The sequence below is a fragment of the Mustela nigripes genome, chromosome 9, assembly GCF_022355385.1.
Source record: "Mustela nigripes isolate SB6536 chromosome 9, MUSNIG.SB6536, whole genome shotgun sequence".
In the NCBI taxonomy this organism is placed as follows: domain Eukaryota; kingdom Metazoa; phylum Chordata; class Mammalia; order Carnivora; family Mustelidae; genus Mustela; species Mustela nigripes.
In genome coordinates, this window is record NC_081565.1 from 29,799,018 (window position 1) to 29,817,075 (window position 18,058).

General features: G+C 42.9%; 1 protein-coding gene and 1 long non-coding RNA gene across 2 annotated transcripts; one reads left to right on the forward strand and one right to left on the reverse strand.

The window, feature by feature from the left end:
• Positions 1–1,005: 1,005 nt before the first annotated feature.
• Positions 1,006–13,132, forward strand: LOC132024555 (bile acid-CoA:amino acid N-acyltransferase-like). Its single transcript, XM_059411185.1, has 4 exons — positions 1,006–1,016; positions 5,323–5,838; positions 9,067–9,269; positions 12,532–13,132. Exons 2-4 carry the CDS (start codon positions 5,373–5,375, stop codon positions 13,126–13,128), a joined length of 1,266 nt encoding a protein of 421 aa, XP_059267168.1. The 5' UTR covers positions 1,006–1,016; positions 5,323–5,372; the 3' UTR covers positions 13,129–13,132.
• LOC132024556 (uncharacterized) lies at positions 13,051–18,030 on the reverse strand. Its single transcript, XR_009406259.1, has 3 exons — positions 17,941–18,030; positions 15,380–15,480; positions 13,051–13,138 (listed from the first exon to the last, which is right to left on the reverse strand). It is a non-coding gene; the product is annotated as an uncharacterized LOC132024556 (long non-coding RNA).
• Positions 18,031–18,058: the final 28 nt, after the last annotated feature.

Below are 18,058 nucleotides of genomic sequence, written 5' to 3' on the forward strand. Positions count from 1 at the left end.
CTTGGCCCATACTTCAACTACCACTCTATTTCCCTTCTTAATCTGGAATAATTCAGCTGTCATATTCATTCTCATCCCTACTCTTACCAGGCAGTGTCCTCTCTCTAAAAATGCAGGAGGATTTACACATAGTATAGCAAATAGCAGTTCCAGATTTGAACTTGCCTAAATTATCGATTGGCAGTCATCTTTCTTTCAGCTTCCTTCACTCTTACACAATTGTGAGAACTGGTTTAGTAGTTTCCAAAAGCTTTTTGTCTTTGCAACTGATGGCTGATCTCACTGAGCCTTTGCCTGGTGTCCTGGTGTCCTGCAGAACATAGGAGCACAATAAACAGCTGTTGTACACCTTTAAGTTTTTGAGGGGTTTATTACACAGCCTAGTAACTGGAACACCTGTTTCTTTTGGGGTTACTCAAATATTTTGTGTGTGTGTGTGTGTTATTCTAGAGAATATAATAGGTACCTGAGAAGTCTAGCTCTTGGTTAAAAACTCATGTGTGATTTTCCAGAACTGACCATAGGCAATTACAAAGGCTTTAATTGTCAGGTATCATGGTGGAATGCTGCTCTTCCAGCACAAGACTTGGGGTACAACCAGTGCATGTCAATCTCTGAAAAAAGTTGGAGGCAAGGACTCTGGACACTTGGTACTTACTGGTCTCCCTAGTCACTAGTCACACAGGCTGGTTGGACCCTCATATTTGCCTTTCCTGCCCAGGATCCTTCATGGTAGATCTGTTTATCATCAGACCTTCGTTCAAGGTCCAAAGTCTTCAGTTATGTGTGCTGAGGCCTCTCTTTATGCAAGAAGGAGACTTCTTTATGCAAGAAGGCTGGAAAACATTTTCATTTACTCTCATTCAGCAACCAGTTCTTTTCTACTTCCAGCCCTTCCCCTCACTCTACCCTGACTTCAGAACTGCTGGATCCTTGGTTTGGGGCTCCCACATCTGGCTGACCTGCCGACTTCAGACCCTTCATCCTTATCTTGATCAGGCACTTTCTCCCTCACAGTAAGTGATTAAAAGTTTGACTCTTGTTTTCAGCTTGCTGCTTTCATCAGCTATCTAACACCTAAGCTGCTCAGCTTTCTCTGTCTTCGTGGGCTGAGCTCCTATAGTGCCTTTAAATTGTTAGTCTGCCTGCAAATATTCTTGTACTGCTTGAAAAATAATAAGATAGGGGCACCTGGGTGGCTCAGTGGGTTGAGCCGCTGCCTTCAGCTCAGGTCATGGTCTTGGGGTCCTGGGATTGAGTCCCGCATCGGGCTCTCTGCTCAGCAGGGAGCCTGTTTCCTCCTCTCTCTCTCTCTGCCTGCCTCTCTGCCTACTTGTGGTGTCTCTCTGTCAAATAAATAAATAAATAAAATCTTTAAAAAATAATAATAATAAGATAATAATCTTAAACAATATAATTCTATTAACTGCATTCCCACCTTTTTGTTGTTATATTTCTATGTGTTCTTTAAACCCCAGAAGACATTATTATTATTATTATTATTATTATTTTTAACATATGTCCGCATTTATTTATTTTTTTTAATTCACTTTAGCGGTTGTTAAGTAACTAGGTCTGTTCAGAGTTGTGTAAATCTGAGACTTTGTGTTCGGGGTAGGACAATTTTTCTCTTTGTTTATTCGTTGAACCCTTCTTCTTTTGATGTGAGAGGATAAAATGCCTAGTGATGAGATGAAGTGAAGTGAATGACACAGGCATTGTGACATAGCATTAGGCCACTCTTGTCCCTTTGATGATATATTAGAAGGATCATCTGCTTTCTGATAGTGGTTGACCTCAGGTAACCAGACCGTTCTTGAGGTTCGTTAATTTTTCTTAATGTCGTTAGTCTTTCCAAACGAGCCAGGGAATCTTAAAGACATTTTGTTCGTGGAGGCGGCCGTCCGACCAAAGGACCAGATGGCAGAGATAACTTTAAGATATTGCTCTTCTCTCTTTTGTAGGAATTATTACTTCTTTGTCTTCATCTTAGGGAAAAGACTAGGAGAAAAGATGCAGTCAACTGCAGTAATTGCGAGGAAGATTCTCTGGCAGCGAGCTAGAAGCAGCAGGCCTGACCCCGCAGGGACACCCACCTGACCGCGGAGCCCCAGGAACGCGTGTGTCTGCGCCCGTGCCCGTTGGGGGACGCGCTCTCTGCGCCAGCCCGCCCCGCTTCGCAGCTCAGCTCCGCGGGCGGGAGGCGAGCGGACATTATTATTTTTATTTTAAAGTCTTTTAAGTGCATTTAAATACACACATGAGTATATGTGTATACATATTAAAGACATTTTTAAAAAAGATTTCATTTATTTGAGAGAGAGAGAGAGACAGAGAGAGCACAGACAAGGGAAAGGGTGCTCTCTTTGTCTTCTATCCCCCCACCCCTACCCCCCAAAAAACGAATAAAAAAACACCACAACAAAGTTCCTTTCTAATCATTCCACTCTCTTGGCTATTTCTGTGCCTCTTGTTATGGACTGTTTGCTCTCATCATCATCATGGATCAATTTTCTTGATTCTCTTCTGTCTTATAATATTTACAATCATACTCCAGATATTTCATATAAAAGAAGTGACCAGAATAAGTAATATTTACCTCAAGAAAAGAGCAAAGCCCTACAGTGTCAGGATGTTAGAATTAAAGGCTGAGGGGCACCTGGGTGGCTCAGCGGGTTAAAGCGTCTGCCTTCAGCTCAGGTAGTGATCCCAATCACCCTAGCATCGAGCTCTCTGCTCAGTGGGGAGCCTGCTTCCTCCTCTCTCTCTGCCTGCCTCTCTGCCTACTTGTGAACTGTCTGTCAAATAAATAAATAAAATCTTAAAAAATTTAAAAAATTAAAAAAAAAAAAAAGAATTAAAGGCTGAACCCATCTGACCTGTGGTTGACCTGGGTCTGGGCTTGCTGCTGCTTTTTTTTTTTAAAGATTTTATTTATTTGACAGACAGAGATCACAAGCAGGCAGAGAGAGAAGGGGAGGCTGGGCTCAATCCCAGGACCCTGAGATCATGACCTGAGCCGAAGGCAGAGGCTTTAACCCACTGAGCCACCCAGGTGCCCCACCTGAGTCGGGGCACCACTGCCTTCAGATATTTCTGGGTATGGGATTAGGCCTTCCTCATTAGAAGAAACTGCGGGCTAAGCATTGGTGAACTTCTTGAGATATCTTTGGCTTTTTATGGCCATGTTGCTAGCTTTTCTAACTGTAGGATATTTCTCTCTGGTTTAGAATTCTTCTAGAAAAAGGATCACTAAGGAAATTTCTTTGCTCTGTAGTCCCACTTCTGGCTTTCCAGGGAAATCTCTCTATTTGGCTATCTCCCCCTTCCTTTGGAAGTTAGCTGCTTTGCTTTATACGAAAGACTAGCAATGCCTCTGACAGATTTCTCCCTGTTCATGCCTCTGCTAGCTTTCTTTGATGTATTGTCCTAGAGTATGTGGCCAAATCTCCAAGTCCTTGGAGAAGGACTCTGGCTAGGATCTCTCAGAATTCTAATCTATCAAAACAGCCTGCACACATCCATTAAAATTGCATTAAATGTTCTGTTCATTTCTCCTCATTTTTCTTTTTCTTTTTTTTTTTTTAAAGATTTTATTTATTTATTTGTAAGAGAGAGAGAGAGTGAGAGCAAGCACAGGCAGACAGAGTGGAAGGCAGAGTCAGAGGGAGAAGCAGGCTCCCTGCGGAGCAAGGAGCCCGATGTGGGACTCGATCCCAGGACGCTGGGATCATGACCTGAGCCGAAGGCAGCTACTTAACCAACTGAGCCACCCAGGCGTCGCTCCTCATTTTTCTTTATGGGGGATTCTTTTTTGCTGTTTTATCATAGATGAAATCACTCTGTAGAAGAGAAAGTTTCCTCTCTCGTAGGAGGAACCTATCACTCACTGGAATTTAATTCATTTAGATGCTTGGCAATCTAATGAGTTTAAGAAAACAAAAAAATTTTCATTTTGTCTTTATCTAGGTAAGTTTAGGTTATTAGAATGGAAAGAATGGCCATTTTTGTGACTTTCTTCACACTAACCCGAAGGGGAAAGGCATTCCTTAATCTTGAAGACAAAGATTATGAAAAGCTTAGCAAATTTTTCTGTACCTGAAGGTTCTGTCAGCATCTGGTTTTGCTTATGCCTGGAGAAGCCTAACTACGAAGCTGTGAGTATTTTTTCTTTAGGGAGTAACACGTACGTCAATCTCCTTGTTCTCCCCAAAGATTTTGTCCTCATTCTTTTGGGAAGATTTGTCTGGTTTTCATGCTCTCTTAGTAGCAGAGTCACCAGCTCCATATATGTAGATGTTTAACAAATCCCCTCTTTTCTTTTTTCTTTAAGAAGCGTATTTATTTATTTAATTATTTGAGAGAGTGAGGAAGAGACTGCAAGTGAGGTGAGCAGAGGGCGAGGGACAAGCAGACTCTGTGCTGAGCAGGGAGCCCGACATGGGGCTCAATCCCAGGACCCTACGAATATGACCTGAGTTGAAATCAAGACTCAGAACTTTAACCGACGGAGTCACGCAGGCACCCCAACAAACCCAATTTTCAGCCGCACATCTCACTCTTGTCCTCTACTGCATCTAACTTTTCAAGGGCTCTGGATGGCCAATTGTGAGATCGTCCTTGGATGTGTTGATATCATTTGTGCCTATTTGGCTGCTGCTTCCTCCACCCTGGTTCATAATTACTATAAAAGGCATCTACTTGTTTTATGTCTTCCACATATTTGCTAAAAGCTCTCCGGTATCTTGCACTTGCAGATAATATCAGGATATTTTTATTTATTATTTATTTATTTTATTGTATTTACGTGTTTGTTTATTTATTTGTTTGTATTTACTTGTTTGTTTATTTATTTGTTTGTTTATTTTGAGAGAGATCACAAGTAAGCAGAGAGGCAGGCAGAGAGAGAGGGGAAAGCAGGCACCCTACTGAGCAGAGAGTCCGATGCGGGGCTCGATCCCAGGACCCTGGGATCATGACCTGAGCTGAAGGCAGAGGCTTTAACCCACTGAGCCACCTAGGGGCCCCTGTATTTGTTTATTTGACAGAAAGAGAGAGAGCACAAGCAGGAAGATTGGGGGGCGGGGGAGAAGCAGGCTCCCTACTGAGCAGGGAGTTTGATGCAGGGCTTGATCCCAGGACCCTGGGATGACGACCCCAGCTGAAGGCAGACATCTAAGGACTGAGCCACCGAGACGCCCCTATATCAGGATATTTTTAGAGCTGAATCCCAAGCAGCCAGGTTCCTGGTCCAGTTCACCTTTCCTTAATCTTATCACTGTCTTATTTAATTTTCCCATGTATATATTTTTTTACATCCAGGTCTTACTACAAACGTTACTGAGAATCATCCCAGGTGCCTCATTGTGACAATGATTCAGCTGACAGCTACCCCTGCAAGTGCGCTTGTTGATGAACCCGTGCACATTCGTGCTACTGGCCTGTCTCCCTTTCAAGTAGTGATTCTTCAGGCCTCCCTGGCAGATGAGAAGGGGAACCTGTTTCATTCTCAAGCCTACTATAAGGCCAATGAAGCTGGGGAGGTAGACCTGCAGCAGGCCCCTTCGCTGGGAGGTGACTACATCGGAGTCCACCCTATGGGTCTCTTCTGGTCCCTGAAACCTGAAAAACTTTTAATGAAATTGATGAAAAAAGATGTGGTGAATAGCCCCTTCCTGGTCCAAATAAAACTTTATGATTCAAATTTGCAATTATCCGACATCGCCACCACTGCTCCAAAAGTCAGCCTGACTTTGGAGAGGTGGTATGTAGCACCTGGTGTCAAACGGATCCAAGTTCGGGAAGGCCCCCTTCGGGGAACCCTCTTCCTCCCTCCTGGTGAGTAAAATTAACCTGGTTACTGTCATCCTTGTGCTTCCTCTTTCCAGTGCCTAATCCTTCTAGAGGTTTAACTTGCATATGGATAGTACATAGTATAGTCCTTTCCAGCCTTAGAATCAGGGCTAACTCTGGGTCAGAACAAGAATATGGTGAGGCCACATTCCAACTCAAGTTGGATCTCAACAGTTCTGGAGTTTGTCTAAGGATATGACTATATGTAGTTTATGGAGTCCCTGAATTATGGGTCTTCATAGCTTTGGATTTATGTGAAATCCATCTGTGTTAAAGGCAACTCCCTGAAGATTCACCTCCTGATATTGATTGTGTCCCAGCTTCTTTTGGGAGTTCTGTCTTGCCTGAGTTTCAACTTAGGTGTAGGTCATTGAATCAAATAAGCTGGTGATACAACGGACTGAAATGTTGCAACAAATATAGAGGATGCAAAGAGACTCTATACTCTCTAGTTCCATAAATATTGCGTATTTATAGGACATTCCATACATCCGCAGATACACAACATGGTCCCTACCAGAAAAGTCAGTTTCCCGCAGTGATTTCCACATACCAGTAAGTGGTTCAAAACGTGTACTGGTACATTTCTCAGGTTTTATTGTGGGACTGAGTGAAGCAAAGTCAATTTCCCAGAAGTAGCCCTCGACAGGTCCGGGTCTCAGGTGTGTCTGAGAGCCCCTTCTTTAAGCATGAGCTTCTATCTGGGACACAGCCATCGTATCATCAGAATGTACTGCCTCTCTCTCTGCTTTCAGAAACAGAAACATGTAGAAGTGAGATTGGTAAAGGAAGCCTGAAGTGTTCAAGGTGGTTCTTGACAGCATAGAGTTATAGATGATGTAGAAGGAATAAAAGCTTCCCTTTCGGGGTGGCTGGGTGGCTCAGTAGATTAAGGCCTCTGCCTTCGGCTCAGATCATGATCTCAGGGTCCTGGGATCAAGCCCCGCATCAGGCCCTCTGCTAGGCAGGAGCCTGCTTCCCTTCCTCTCTCTCTGCCTGCCTCTCTGCCTACTTGTGATCTCTGTCTGAAAATAAATAAATAAAATCTTTAAAAAAAAAAATAAAAAGCTTCCCTTTCCACAATCATCCTGACACGTACAGTCATAAATCTCAGTATTTGTACACCTAGTAATTAGCATAGAGACAACATCATTGTGTGTAGGGATGGGAAAGTAAGTGGCACAAATGTCTGTGCCTCTCCTATTCCACCTCAGTTAAAAATCTACATATCAGTGATATCCCCATCACCTGGGTGATGTGCTGGATTAGAGGGTACTTTTGGTGAATCCTCGAGGATACTGCATGTTCTGTGTGTCCTGTTTGTTCTGTGGGGATAGATACAAAAGAGCATTGAGCTGTGTGGGGCGAAAAGAGGATTGAGTCAGGGCTCAAAACAATTCTCAACTACAACATTCTTCCATGATCAGAGGCTCATTACTCTTTTTTTTTTAAAGATTTTATTTATTTATTTGACAGAGAGAAATCACAAGTAGTTGGAGAGGCAGGCAGAGAGAGAGAGGGAAGCAGGCTCCCTGCTGAGCAGAGAGCCCGATGCGGGACTCGATCCCAGGACCCTGAGACCATGACCCGAGCCGAAGGCAGCGGCTCAACCCACTGAGCCACCCAGGCGCCCCGAGGCTCGTTACTCTTAAGTCCTCCCTCCTCCTGGCAATCAGGAGATGAAAAGCAACTTTATTCATTTATTGAAGCAGTATTTTTTAAAATGTATTTTATTTTATTTGTTTATTTGACAGAGGAGAGGAGAGAGAGAGAGAGAGAGAGAGAGAGAGAGCACAAGCAGGCAGAGTAGCAGGCAGAGGGAGAGGGAGAAGCAGGCTCCCTGCCAAGCAAGGAGCCTGACATGGGGCTTGATGCCAGGACCCTGGGATCATGACCTGAGCCGAAAACAGTCGCTTAAGCAATTGAGTCACCCAGGCGTTCCTTGAAGTGGTATTTTAAAGCGAAGATATATTTAGTACCATTTTATTGCTCCCTTTCTCAAGATGAGAAAACATAGCAATATTTTGTTTTGAAAACTCCCAATATCCTTTAAATCAAGTCACACTTTTTAAAAAACATTTTTATTTTTAAGTAACATCTCACTTACTTATCTCTTTAAGTACTAACATGGGGCTTGAACTCAACCCCAAGATCAAGAGTCACATGCGCTACTGACTTAGCCAGCCAGATGCCTCCATAGATGGGACAAGTCTACCTCCGTTAAAATCACTTACTGGAGACTAGAGTGCCTCCAAGAAGTGCATCATAAATTTGTTTTTGCTTTATTTAGAAAACTAGCTGCCTACACAGAGCGTGTGTAGAATGACACTCTGACCATCCCTACTCTTTACCAGTGTTAAGTTTCAGGGAATAAACAGATTGTTGTCACATGGAAGGTCTTACCATTTACACCTGCTTGACTGTAAGATTTTGTCGCTGTTGTCAGATGAGTGGAATAGAGCAGTGTGAAGTCCAGATTTTAGCTAACAGTCATTTCAATAAGCTTTCTTTGAAGTCATATATTTTGAGTTATATATACTTTGAGAACTCAATTAAATCTGTAGAGGCTTTCATTAGTAAAATGCACACATAGGGGTCCCTGAGTGGCTCAGTTGGTTAATCGTCCTACTCTTGGTTTCGGCTCAGGTCATATCTCAGGATCCTGAGACTGAGACCCCTGTTAGGCTCCCTGCTGAGCACGGAGGCTGCTTAAGAGTTCTCCCTTTCCCTCTGCCCCTCCCCCGTGCCACCCCATCCCAGCTTGCATGCTTTCTCTCAAAAAAAAAAAGAAAAGAAAAGAAAAGAAAGAAAGACCCACTTAAACCTATATTTTGCATATAATTTCAGGACCTTCACTGATTTCCTAAAGCCCAATTGTGTACCTTTTCATAGGTTAAAAAGTGCTTGCCTAATTTCAATGGCTTTCTGTACTCCAATACTACAGAAATGAACCACTGTGAGTCCTCAGGACCCCAAGATTAAACTTGTCAGTGAACATGGCTCCCAATCAGCCTTCCTGATACTATGTTCCATTAATGTATTCAATCAGCTTTAGTTCTGCCCCAGATACAAAGCTGAAAACTTGGGGATTCTACTGAAAATTTATGCTTCAATTCCAGAATTTGTGATGCATTTCTTTGTGTTGTCGTATTTTTCTTCTCATTTCCTTCCCTTCCCCTTAACCTCAGCTTTGTTTTGTTTTTTGTTTCTCAGGAGAGGGCCGTTTCCCAGGGATAATTGACTTGTTTGGTGGTATTGGTGGGCTGATTGAGTACCGGGCCAGTCTCCTGGCCAGTCGTGGCTTTGCCTCCTTGGCCTTGGCTTACTTTAACTATGAAGATTTGCCTGCCCAACCAGAAAAGACAGAATTAGATTATTTTGAGGAAGCTGTCAACTTTCTCCTGAGACATCCTAAGGTAATTTTTGCCTTTTCTTTTAGTCCTTGTTTGTTTGTTTTAAAGATTGTGTTTATTTTTTTGACAGAGAGAGACACAGCGAGTTAGGGAACAGAAGCAGGGGGAGTGGGAGAGGGAGAAGCAGGCTTCCTGCCAAGCAGGGAGCCCAATACGGCCCGATCCCTGGACTCTGGAACCATGACCCAAGCCAAAGACAGTCGCTTAACGACTGAGCCACCCAGGTGCCTCTTAGTCCCTATTTTCAAATAACCATTACACCCTGTGGCTTCCCGTAACTTCCAAGTATGATTCTCCTCAGTGAACTGGAAGTTCTATGACATAGCCATCTTATTCACATGATTTCTTTCCCACCCAATGTCTTTTGCTCAGAAAGACAAAACGGGAAATTAGCCTGTGTCCATGATGGAATGGCTTCATTTAATTATTTTAAAGTTTTTATTTATTTGCCCAGGTGCCCTAAGCAATTCTCACTAAGAAAAAAATATCAGCAATTAACAAGGGATAATATGCAGCAACCCTAATATAGCAGGAAAAGCACATTTTAGAACTTAAAGAAGGTATGGATTGGGAAGTCCTACAGCATTATAATTAAGTCCTCTCCAATAGCTAAAAATCAGACTCACTCCTCAAAGGAAGATTATCTGTCTTGTACAGTCTGGTGACTTAATAATAATCAGAGAAGGTGATAATAATAAGAATTACATTTATTGAGGATGTGTATTGCTAATTACTCTAGTAAGCTCTTCACTTGTATTATCCCCTTTACTTCTCACAAGAACCTTTCGAAATAGCATCACCACCATAGTATTTAATAGATGAAGAGATTCAGGGTTAGAAAGGGTTAGAAGCTTGTCCAAATTCCCACAACCGGATGGGGTAGAGACAGAAATGCAACTCAGTTCCATCTGAATCTAAAGCCATTGCGTCTTGGATGCCTGGGTGCCTCAGCTGCTTAAGCATCTGTCTTCAGCCCCGCTCATGACCCCAGAGGGTCCCAGGGTCCTGGGATCTAGCCCCACATTGGGATCTCTGCTTATGGGAAGCCTGCTTCTCCCACTCCCCCTGCTGTGTTCCGTCTCTGTCAAATAAATAAAACCTTTAAAACAAAAAAATTGCTCTATGGGTATCTGGGTAGCTCAGTTGGTTAAATGTCTGCCTTCAGCTCAGATCATGACCCCGGGGTTGTAGAGTGGAGTCCCACATCGGACTCCCTGCTCAGCACTTCCCTTGTTCATTCTTATGCCCCCCCCCCCAAACAAATAAATAAATAAAGTCCAAAAAATAAAAGAACTGATCCAAGTAAAATTAAGTCTCTGTACCACACCCTATTTCATATAAAGGATCATCCAAAATATGATCAGAATTACAGTAATAAGATGAGCAATAATCACTAACAATCTACTGATGCATTGAATTTTTAAATAGCTATATTGTGCTGCGTTTTCTGCTTGGCTTAGATGAGAAATGAGGTTCCGTGATTCTGCTGTTCACTTTCTTAGCCTGCTTTCCCTTATACTTGCTGCATGACTTTTCCCTCAGCGTTCTTCCCAAAGTCAGCCAATGACTAATGACTTCCCAAAGTTAGTCAATGACTAATGAGACTTGGAAACCAGATTTCTCTCCTAGGCTCTTACTACTTCCACTAAGCCTGCTTCATGCTCTCTCTTCTGTGAGAAGAGAGACCACCCACCTTTCAATTCCTTATAGATCTTATTTCTCCATCTGTTGATTTTAAGTGTCTTCTAAGCATTCTAAATTCCCTGATCCCAAATTTGGTGGCAGAAGTTATAACAAGAGCTGGTGTTCTGCCAAATGTCTGCACACAACTGAGTCACTTGTTGTTGTTGTTGTTGATCTGTGTTGTACTTCCTTTTACTCTGTCTTCCCTGGCCAAATCCATTCTGAGTTCTCACCTTTCATTGCAGTAACTGTGACTCTGTATCTTTCATATTAAGACGTGGAACTTCAGAGCTTGAAAGGTCTTTTTAATTCAAAAGGAGATGATTCCGGTCACCCCTCTTAATATACAGGATAGGACCTCAGGTAGAATGTATTGGCCTTCCAAAGAGGCTGAAAAAATATATATATATTGCATAGGGGAATAGGTTCAGATCCATCAGAATCTACCCCCTGGGGCAATATACATGCCCCATAAAAGAAAAAGAGAATAGTTCTTATTGGTGTCCACTACACAGCATACAATAACTTCCCTTCTTGTTTGTCGCCCCCGCCTGACTTTTTTTTTGTATAAAGGTCCAAATTGTAGCCCATTTCCTCTGAGAATCTTTCCCTGATCCTGCTTTATTCCCTGGTAATCTGGGTTGGCAGCCTTGCCTATGTGCATTCTTATATCGCAGAATTTGTAAGCTACTCTAATTGTCTGTTTTTTTCCCTCCTGTCTCTCCATCGGGCAGTGAGTTCCTTGATGATAAAAGATGACTTATGCCTTTTTTTCCCTCTGTGTCCTCCGGCGGTTAGTACAGGGTGGGACAATCTAAACTCGCTTGCTTAGGGGCACCTGGGTGGCTCAGTCATTGAGTCATGATCTTAGGTCATGATCCCAGGGTCCCGGGATTGAGCCCATCAGGCGTTCCTGCTCAGCAGAGAAATCTGCTTCTCTCTCTCCCTCTGCCTACTTCTCTGCCTGCTTGTGTATGCTCTTTCTCTCTGTCTCTGCCAAAGAAATAAATCTTTTTTTAAAAATGCCTGCTTGATGACTGAAGGCGGAAGAGGAAGCTGAGCCAGGCTTCCTTTATGAAACCTTTCTCTAAAGGAGAAACCTTCCAGGGCAACCACGGCAGAGCTAGAATCCTCTGCTCACGTTTCCATTCTCTGTTCTACTAAACTCATCTTTTTTCTCAGTCTTTTCCTATAGAGTACCCTTTCCTCTGGACTTCTAGAGACCCTAGAATTGGTACAACGGTGTTGACCGATCAACTGTAACTTGACTTCTGTTATTCACATGAGTTACGGGCCTTTTTCTTCTTTTTCCTACTACATTGGTATTTCTTTAGGGCATTTTAAACTCAGTGCCTAACACCACGCTGAATCCATAGTATTTAATTTGGAAGGCCTGATATGTTTTTGAAGGAGTATTTCCTTTGAACGTTCATCATGTATTCCAGAACTCTAGAACTGGGCATGTGGGTGGGGTTAGTCCTTGCTTGGTTCCTACTGGTTGTTCAAGTTCTTTGGTTATTTGAGGTGGTAGCATTTTGCTAAATGGTAGACAGAATCAACATCTCATTTCCATTATTTTTAGGTCCTCGGCCCAGGCATTGGCATAGTTTCCATAAGCAAAGGTGCAGAGATTGGACTCTCCATGGCTATACACCTAAAACAAGTCACAGCTACTGTGCTTATTAATGGGCCCAACTTCATATTGAGCATTCCACAGGTATATCATGGTCAGATAAGTAAGCCCTTAGCCGTCTCTCCACAATCGCTGTCCATCAATGCCTTGGGGTTAGCAGAGTTCCAGCACAGCTTTGAGGAAGCTAGACGTGAAGCCAGTGAGACGTCTCTTCTCCCCATTGAAAAGGCCCAGGGACATTTCCTTTTCATTGTGGGAGAAGATGATAAGAATCTCAACAGCAAAGTGTATGCTGAGCAAGCCACCCAACAGCTGAGCAGATACGGGAAGAACAACTGGACCCTGCTATCTTACCCTGGGGCAGGCCACCTGTTAGAGCCTCCCTATTCCCCACTGTGCTGTGCTTCAAAGATCTCCAGCCTCCACCTGTCCATTCACTGGGGTGGAGAGGTGACCCTACATGCCGCTGCCCAGGAGCATTCTTGGAAGGAGATCCAGAAGTTTCTCAGGAAGCATCTTGTTCCAGTTGTGACCAGTCAACTCTGAGAAGATATTCCTGAGGAACAGAGCAGCAATACTTCACGTGATCAATCAATCAATACTTCATTTGATTTTCATAGAGCAACATCTTTGATTTCTTATTGTGGTACGTTATACTAAGAGAAAGCAGGAGGGTGACTGACAATGTTCATGTCTTGACTTTGGAAAGGGAGAACGGTTTCTGTTTAATCCAATATCATACATGGAGAGTTTTATATTTTAAAAAGTACATTTAGGAAAAAAGAATACATTTAGGGCTCTATCTGCCCTAAAATATTCTGGTTTATTATTATAGCAATTGTCTTGGGGGAAGGAAAAATGACCAAAATAAATGACAGAATCCCCTGGTTTTAAAAACAGACATGAGTAGGATCAGGTGTTGATATTTGTTGATTTCTTAAAACTCAAATGAAATATGTTTAGATTTCTCATATATGAAAATATGCTCATGGCTCATGGTTACTTCATTGCCATTGAAAAACTAGAGCTTAAGAAACATTTCTTATTTTGAGGCAATATGGAAACTGTTATGGGGGTAACACGATTGAGTCAACCTAAAATCAATAATTTAACAAAGGCTAAGAGAAGAGAATAAAGTAATATTTGTGTCAAAATGTATAGCATTTTGAAAAAGAAACAATCTGAGGTTCCCAGAATTGCACTTTAGGGAAGGAGCCATGATACTGTGGGTTGTATACCTTATGGGCTGGCAAACTATTTCTCTAAGGTTCTACATGGCAAATATTTTCGGCTTTGTGGGCCATTAAGTCTCTGTCACTGTTGTTGAGGTCTGCCATTCAAACACCAAAGCAGCATAGACAGGCCATAATGAATGTTCATGGCTGTGTTCCATTTAAACTTTATTTATGGAAACTGACATTTGCATTTCATATAATTTTTACATGTAACAGAATAGTAATTTTCTTTTTCTTTTTTTTCTAAGCATTGGCCAATGTAAAAGCCACGCGTAGCTTGTGGGCAGTAGAAAAACAGGCTGTTGGCTAGATTTAGTTTACAGGGCATAGTCTGATGACCTTGGGTGTAGAACGATCCAAATTACTTTGTCCAAGGTCAAATTTGACGTATTTCCTCTAACGGGCAAGTCACAATCCACATATTCCTGAGCTACTGAATTGCAATGTGGAAGGTAGATAATCAAGTGAAGAAGAGCCAGTAAAAGGGTGTTTTGAATGATTTTGTAGGTGTGGTGGGGGAGCCGACAAAGAGTTAGAGGGACAGAAGTAATACACAGGCGCTTCACGGTATCTGCCTAAACTCCTTTTCTTTCCTCTGCTTTCTGATACTCCCTCTGTTTAGAGTGAAATCATTCCATTCAGGATGAGCGAGGCTATTAGCCTCCCACCTTTCTCACTCAGAGAAGTTTTTACATTTCCCACACCCAGTCAATCAGACTACGTCACTTCTTTGACTCTAATAATCATGTAATTGCAATGGCTAATACCGCCTATGGTATATGCTACATAATAACTATATAGATTAGATGCTACATCATTAGTTATATATGCCATATGCTATATAATAGCTAACATAGTGGGTTTAATGGGTATAATTATTTTTGTTTCCTCTTCCAGACTTCAGGAAGAATCAGATGTTTATGAGATATGATGTTTATGTTTTATATCCCTTGATTTACATTTTGTGGATTTTCAGAACCAAGAAGGTCTTAAAAATTTTTTTTCATATATTCTGTTCTGTATCACTACTACAAATATTGACAGGAAAGCAGATCAAAAAACCATTCTTGGCCAGCTTCTCTGACCTCTTGGAAATGTAACTGGTCTGCTTTTCAGGGTTGACTTCTTGTGTGCACCCATAAAGTATCTGCACCTGGTTAACTCATAGCATGGTCCAGGCCAGCTGGTAAACCCACTCTCACCTTCTGCATTTGGTCCACTTGGCTTTTACTGTCCTTGCACATTCTCTAAATGTGAGTTGTGTCTTCTGTCAGGCCCCTGACAGATGCATATACCACATCTCCTCTGCTAAAAGGTCGGCTCTCACGTGGCCGCAACAATCAGGGCAGACTTGCTGACCTTCAACTCTCAGCTGCCTTCCATGCCCATCACCATGAGAATCTGGGAGCTTGCTAAACTCTTTCACATGCTAGGTGTGCAAAAGGAGACTTGCATGCGCTATCTCCTTTTGCCTATGCACACGATGTCCTGTTTCACTCTAACTCCCCAACTCTAAACCGGAAGCAGGACAAAACCTTCTTCTATAGATTCCAGTTTCTTACTTTTCTTTTCTTCTTCTTCTTCTTCTTTTTTTTTTCCTAGCTTCTCACAATCCATTTCCACCTTGGTCAAGGCTCAGACCTTCTCTCTAGGCAGAACTCTTCTGAAAGACAACCCAGGACCCAGACTTAATGGAATAAAGCTTCTGAGGAAGAATAAAGCAATTACTAAGAACATCACTGCTGTCAGAGAGGCATTAGTAAAGATCATCTTTGCCTTACAAGAAATAGGCCAGAGGACACAGATATAGCTAAATCATAAAGGTGCTACTTAATGGCAGGCTTTTTTGGGGGGTACTGATCTATGTCAGCCTTCTCGTACTGAGTAGTAGAGGTGCAGAGAAACTTACACGATGAATTAATAGCAGGGCTAGAATCAGAACCCAGGGACTCAGACCTAAATTTTCTCTGTTACACTGTGTTGAGATTTTCCCCAATGGCCTGTTAATCTCCAGTCTCTGGAAATTTGAAATAAATTTGGGTCTATACATTAACACATTGTTTTCGCTGTTTTTGGCTTAGGAGATCTAGGGACATGACAAGTTCTATATTTACTCTTACTAGGGAGAAATTTTTTAGCTTCTAAAGATGATCAGGGCCATGCCTGGGTCTACCGTTGAGGAGGAGTCAGTTTTCCACTGATTGTGTTGTAGCTGTGTGGAAGCCCAGTGAACCCCAAGTGCATTCATATTTACCCCCATTAGAATAGTCTTCATTCCATAGGCACTAATTTTCATGCTTTTCTTCTGTCTCTTTTGAAGGCAACCAGAATACATCACCCCAAAATATGTCTCTTTAACAAAAATCAGCAGTTAAAAAGGCAGATACAAGAAGGGCCCTCTGACCCTTCCTTTTTCCCTCCTCAAAGCAGGAGGAAACTCCCAGACGGAAGGTGTCCTCCCCACAACCAGAAGGAAAGTAAAATTCTTACCACCAAAGACAGAAACTGAGATTGAGAGAATTCTATACAAATAGACCTTGTTTGAATGATTATCCTCCTTCTGACTGCCCACATAGTTACTTTTCCACAATGGTCTCTCTCTTTGTTCAAGCTAATATAAAAGCAAGTATTTGCTTTTCTTTGGGGCTCATTCCTCATGAGGGCTCCTGTGCCACACGAAACTTACATTAAAAACTTTTATGTACTTCTCACCTCTTAATCTGTCTTATGTTGGTTACGTTTCCAGGCCCAGTAAATATACCTTAAGAAGGTGTGCATGGAGAGAGAGGGAGAGAGATTGATTGATGTTAAGGAATTGGCTTATGTGATCGCAGGGTCTCAAACCTTCAGGACAGGCCAGAAGGCCAGAAGAATTGATGTCGCAGTCGTGGTTCTGAAGGCAGACTGCAGGTAGATATCCTTCTGCCCGAGAGGACTTCAGTCCTTTCTGCGTGGTTCATGCCTGCTATTGATAACTCCCCAAGTCTCTTCTGTACGCAGTCATCACTTCACTACCCGGTGTCCCCACTCCTCATATGCTATAGCCTTTAGGGGCCCATGGACAGCTAGGTTCCCCGATGTTTTCTGTTCTGGGCAAGCGGAGTGGAAAAGATCTGACTCTTTGCCAACCTGCCCCCACTTTATTACCTGGGTGCCACAGCATCCTGTCTTGCCCACCCTTTCCTGCACTGCTCTTAGAATCTTCATAAAAATGACACTGATCCCACCCTGGGACCTGATCTTGAGAATTAGTCCCTCAGCTGGGAGCCTTGCTATTCTGCCAAGATACCTCTCACCTGCTATGAGAGCTGTGTGCTGAGACACCATTCTCTTTCCTCAGTACTTCCAATCTGCCCGTGACTTCCAAGACCAGTCCTTTCCCCCCAGGCTAATATTTCACTTTCAGTGCATTTATATATCACTCTTATTTAAGAAGTCAAAGCACAGGGGCACCTGGGTGGCTCAGTTGTTAGGCATCTGCCTTCAGCTCGGGTCATGATCCCGGGGTTCTGGGATGAAGCCCTGCATCAGACTTCCTGCTCCGAGGGAGTCTTGCTTCTTCCTCTGCCACCTCCCCTGCTTGAGTTCCCTTTCTTGCTGTCTCTCTCTCTCTGCCAAATAAATAAGTAAAATCTTAAAAAAAAAAAAAAAAAAAGAAGAAGAAGAAGAAGAAGAAGGAGAGAAATCAAAGCCCAAGGGAAGTAAAACAATCTGCCTGAGGTCAGATCACACGGCCAGTTAAAGAGTCCGGGTTCCAATCTAGGTCTCTCTGATTCCAGGGACCGGTGGTCTCCCGGGTACAGAAATGAAAGGTACAGTAATGAAAAGACACAGTGCCCTCCCCCAAGCAAGTCTGGAGGCGCAGTCTACAATCTGAAAACCTGATCATTCCTGCATTTTGACCATGGACTTGGACTGAGGGCATTAACAGTGAGGCAGGTTTCAGAGGTTCTGGTCTCGAGGAGGCATTTTTGCATCAGGAGGGTTTCCGCTGTCCCTTGGAAGAGCAGTTCAAAACCCAGCTATGCCTTAGCAATCCCCTGTTGAACATACAGACCCCAGGACCTTATTCCGGTTAGAATCTCCTGGTGCGGATTTACTGCGTCAGACGTTTGGGACTTACCGTGTTAGACGCTGAGACCACAGACTCAGAGGAGGAAATCCCCGAGGAGACCAGAGCCAGCAGTGGGGAGGAGGAGTCAGGGAAGTGCTTAGAAACCAAAGTCCTGTGATGAAACCTG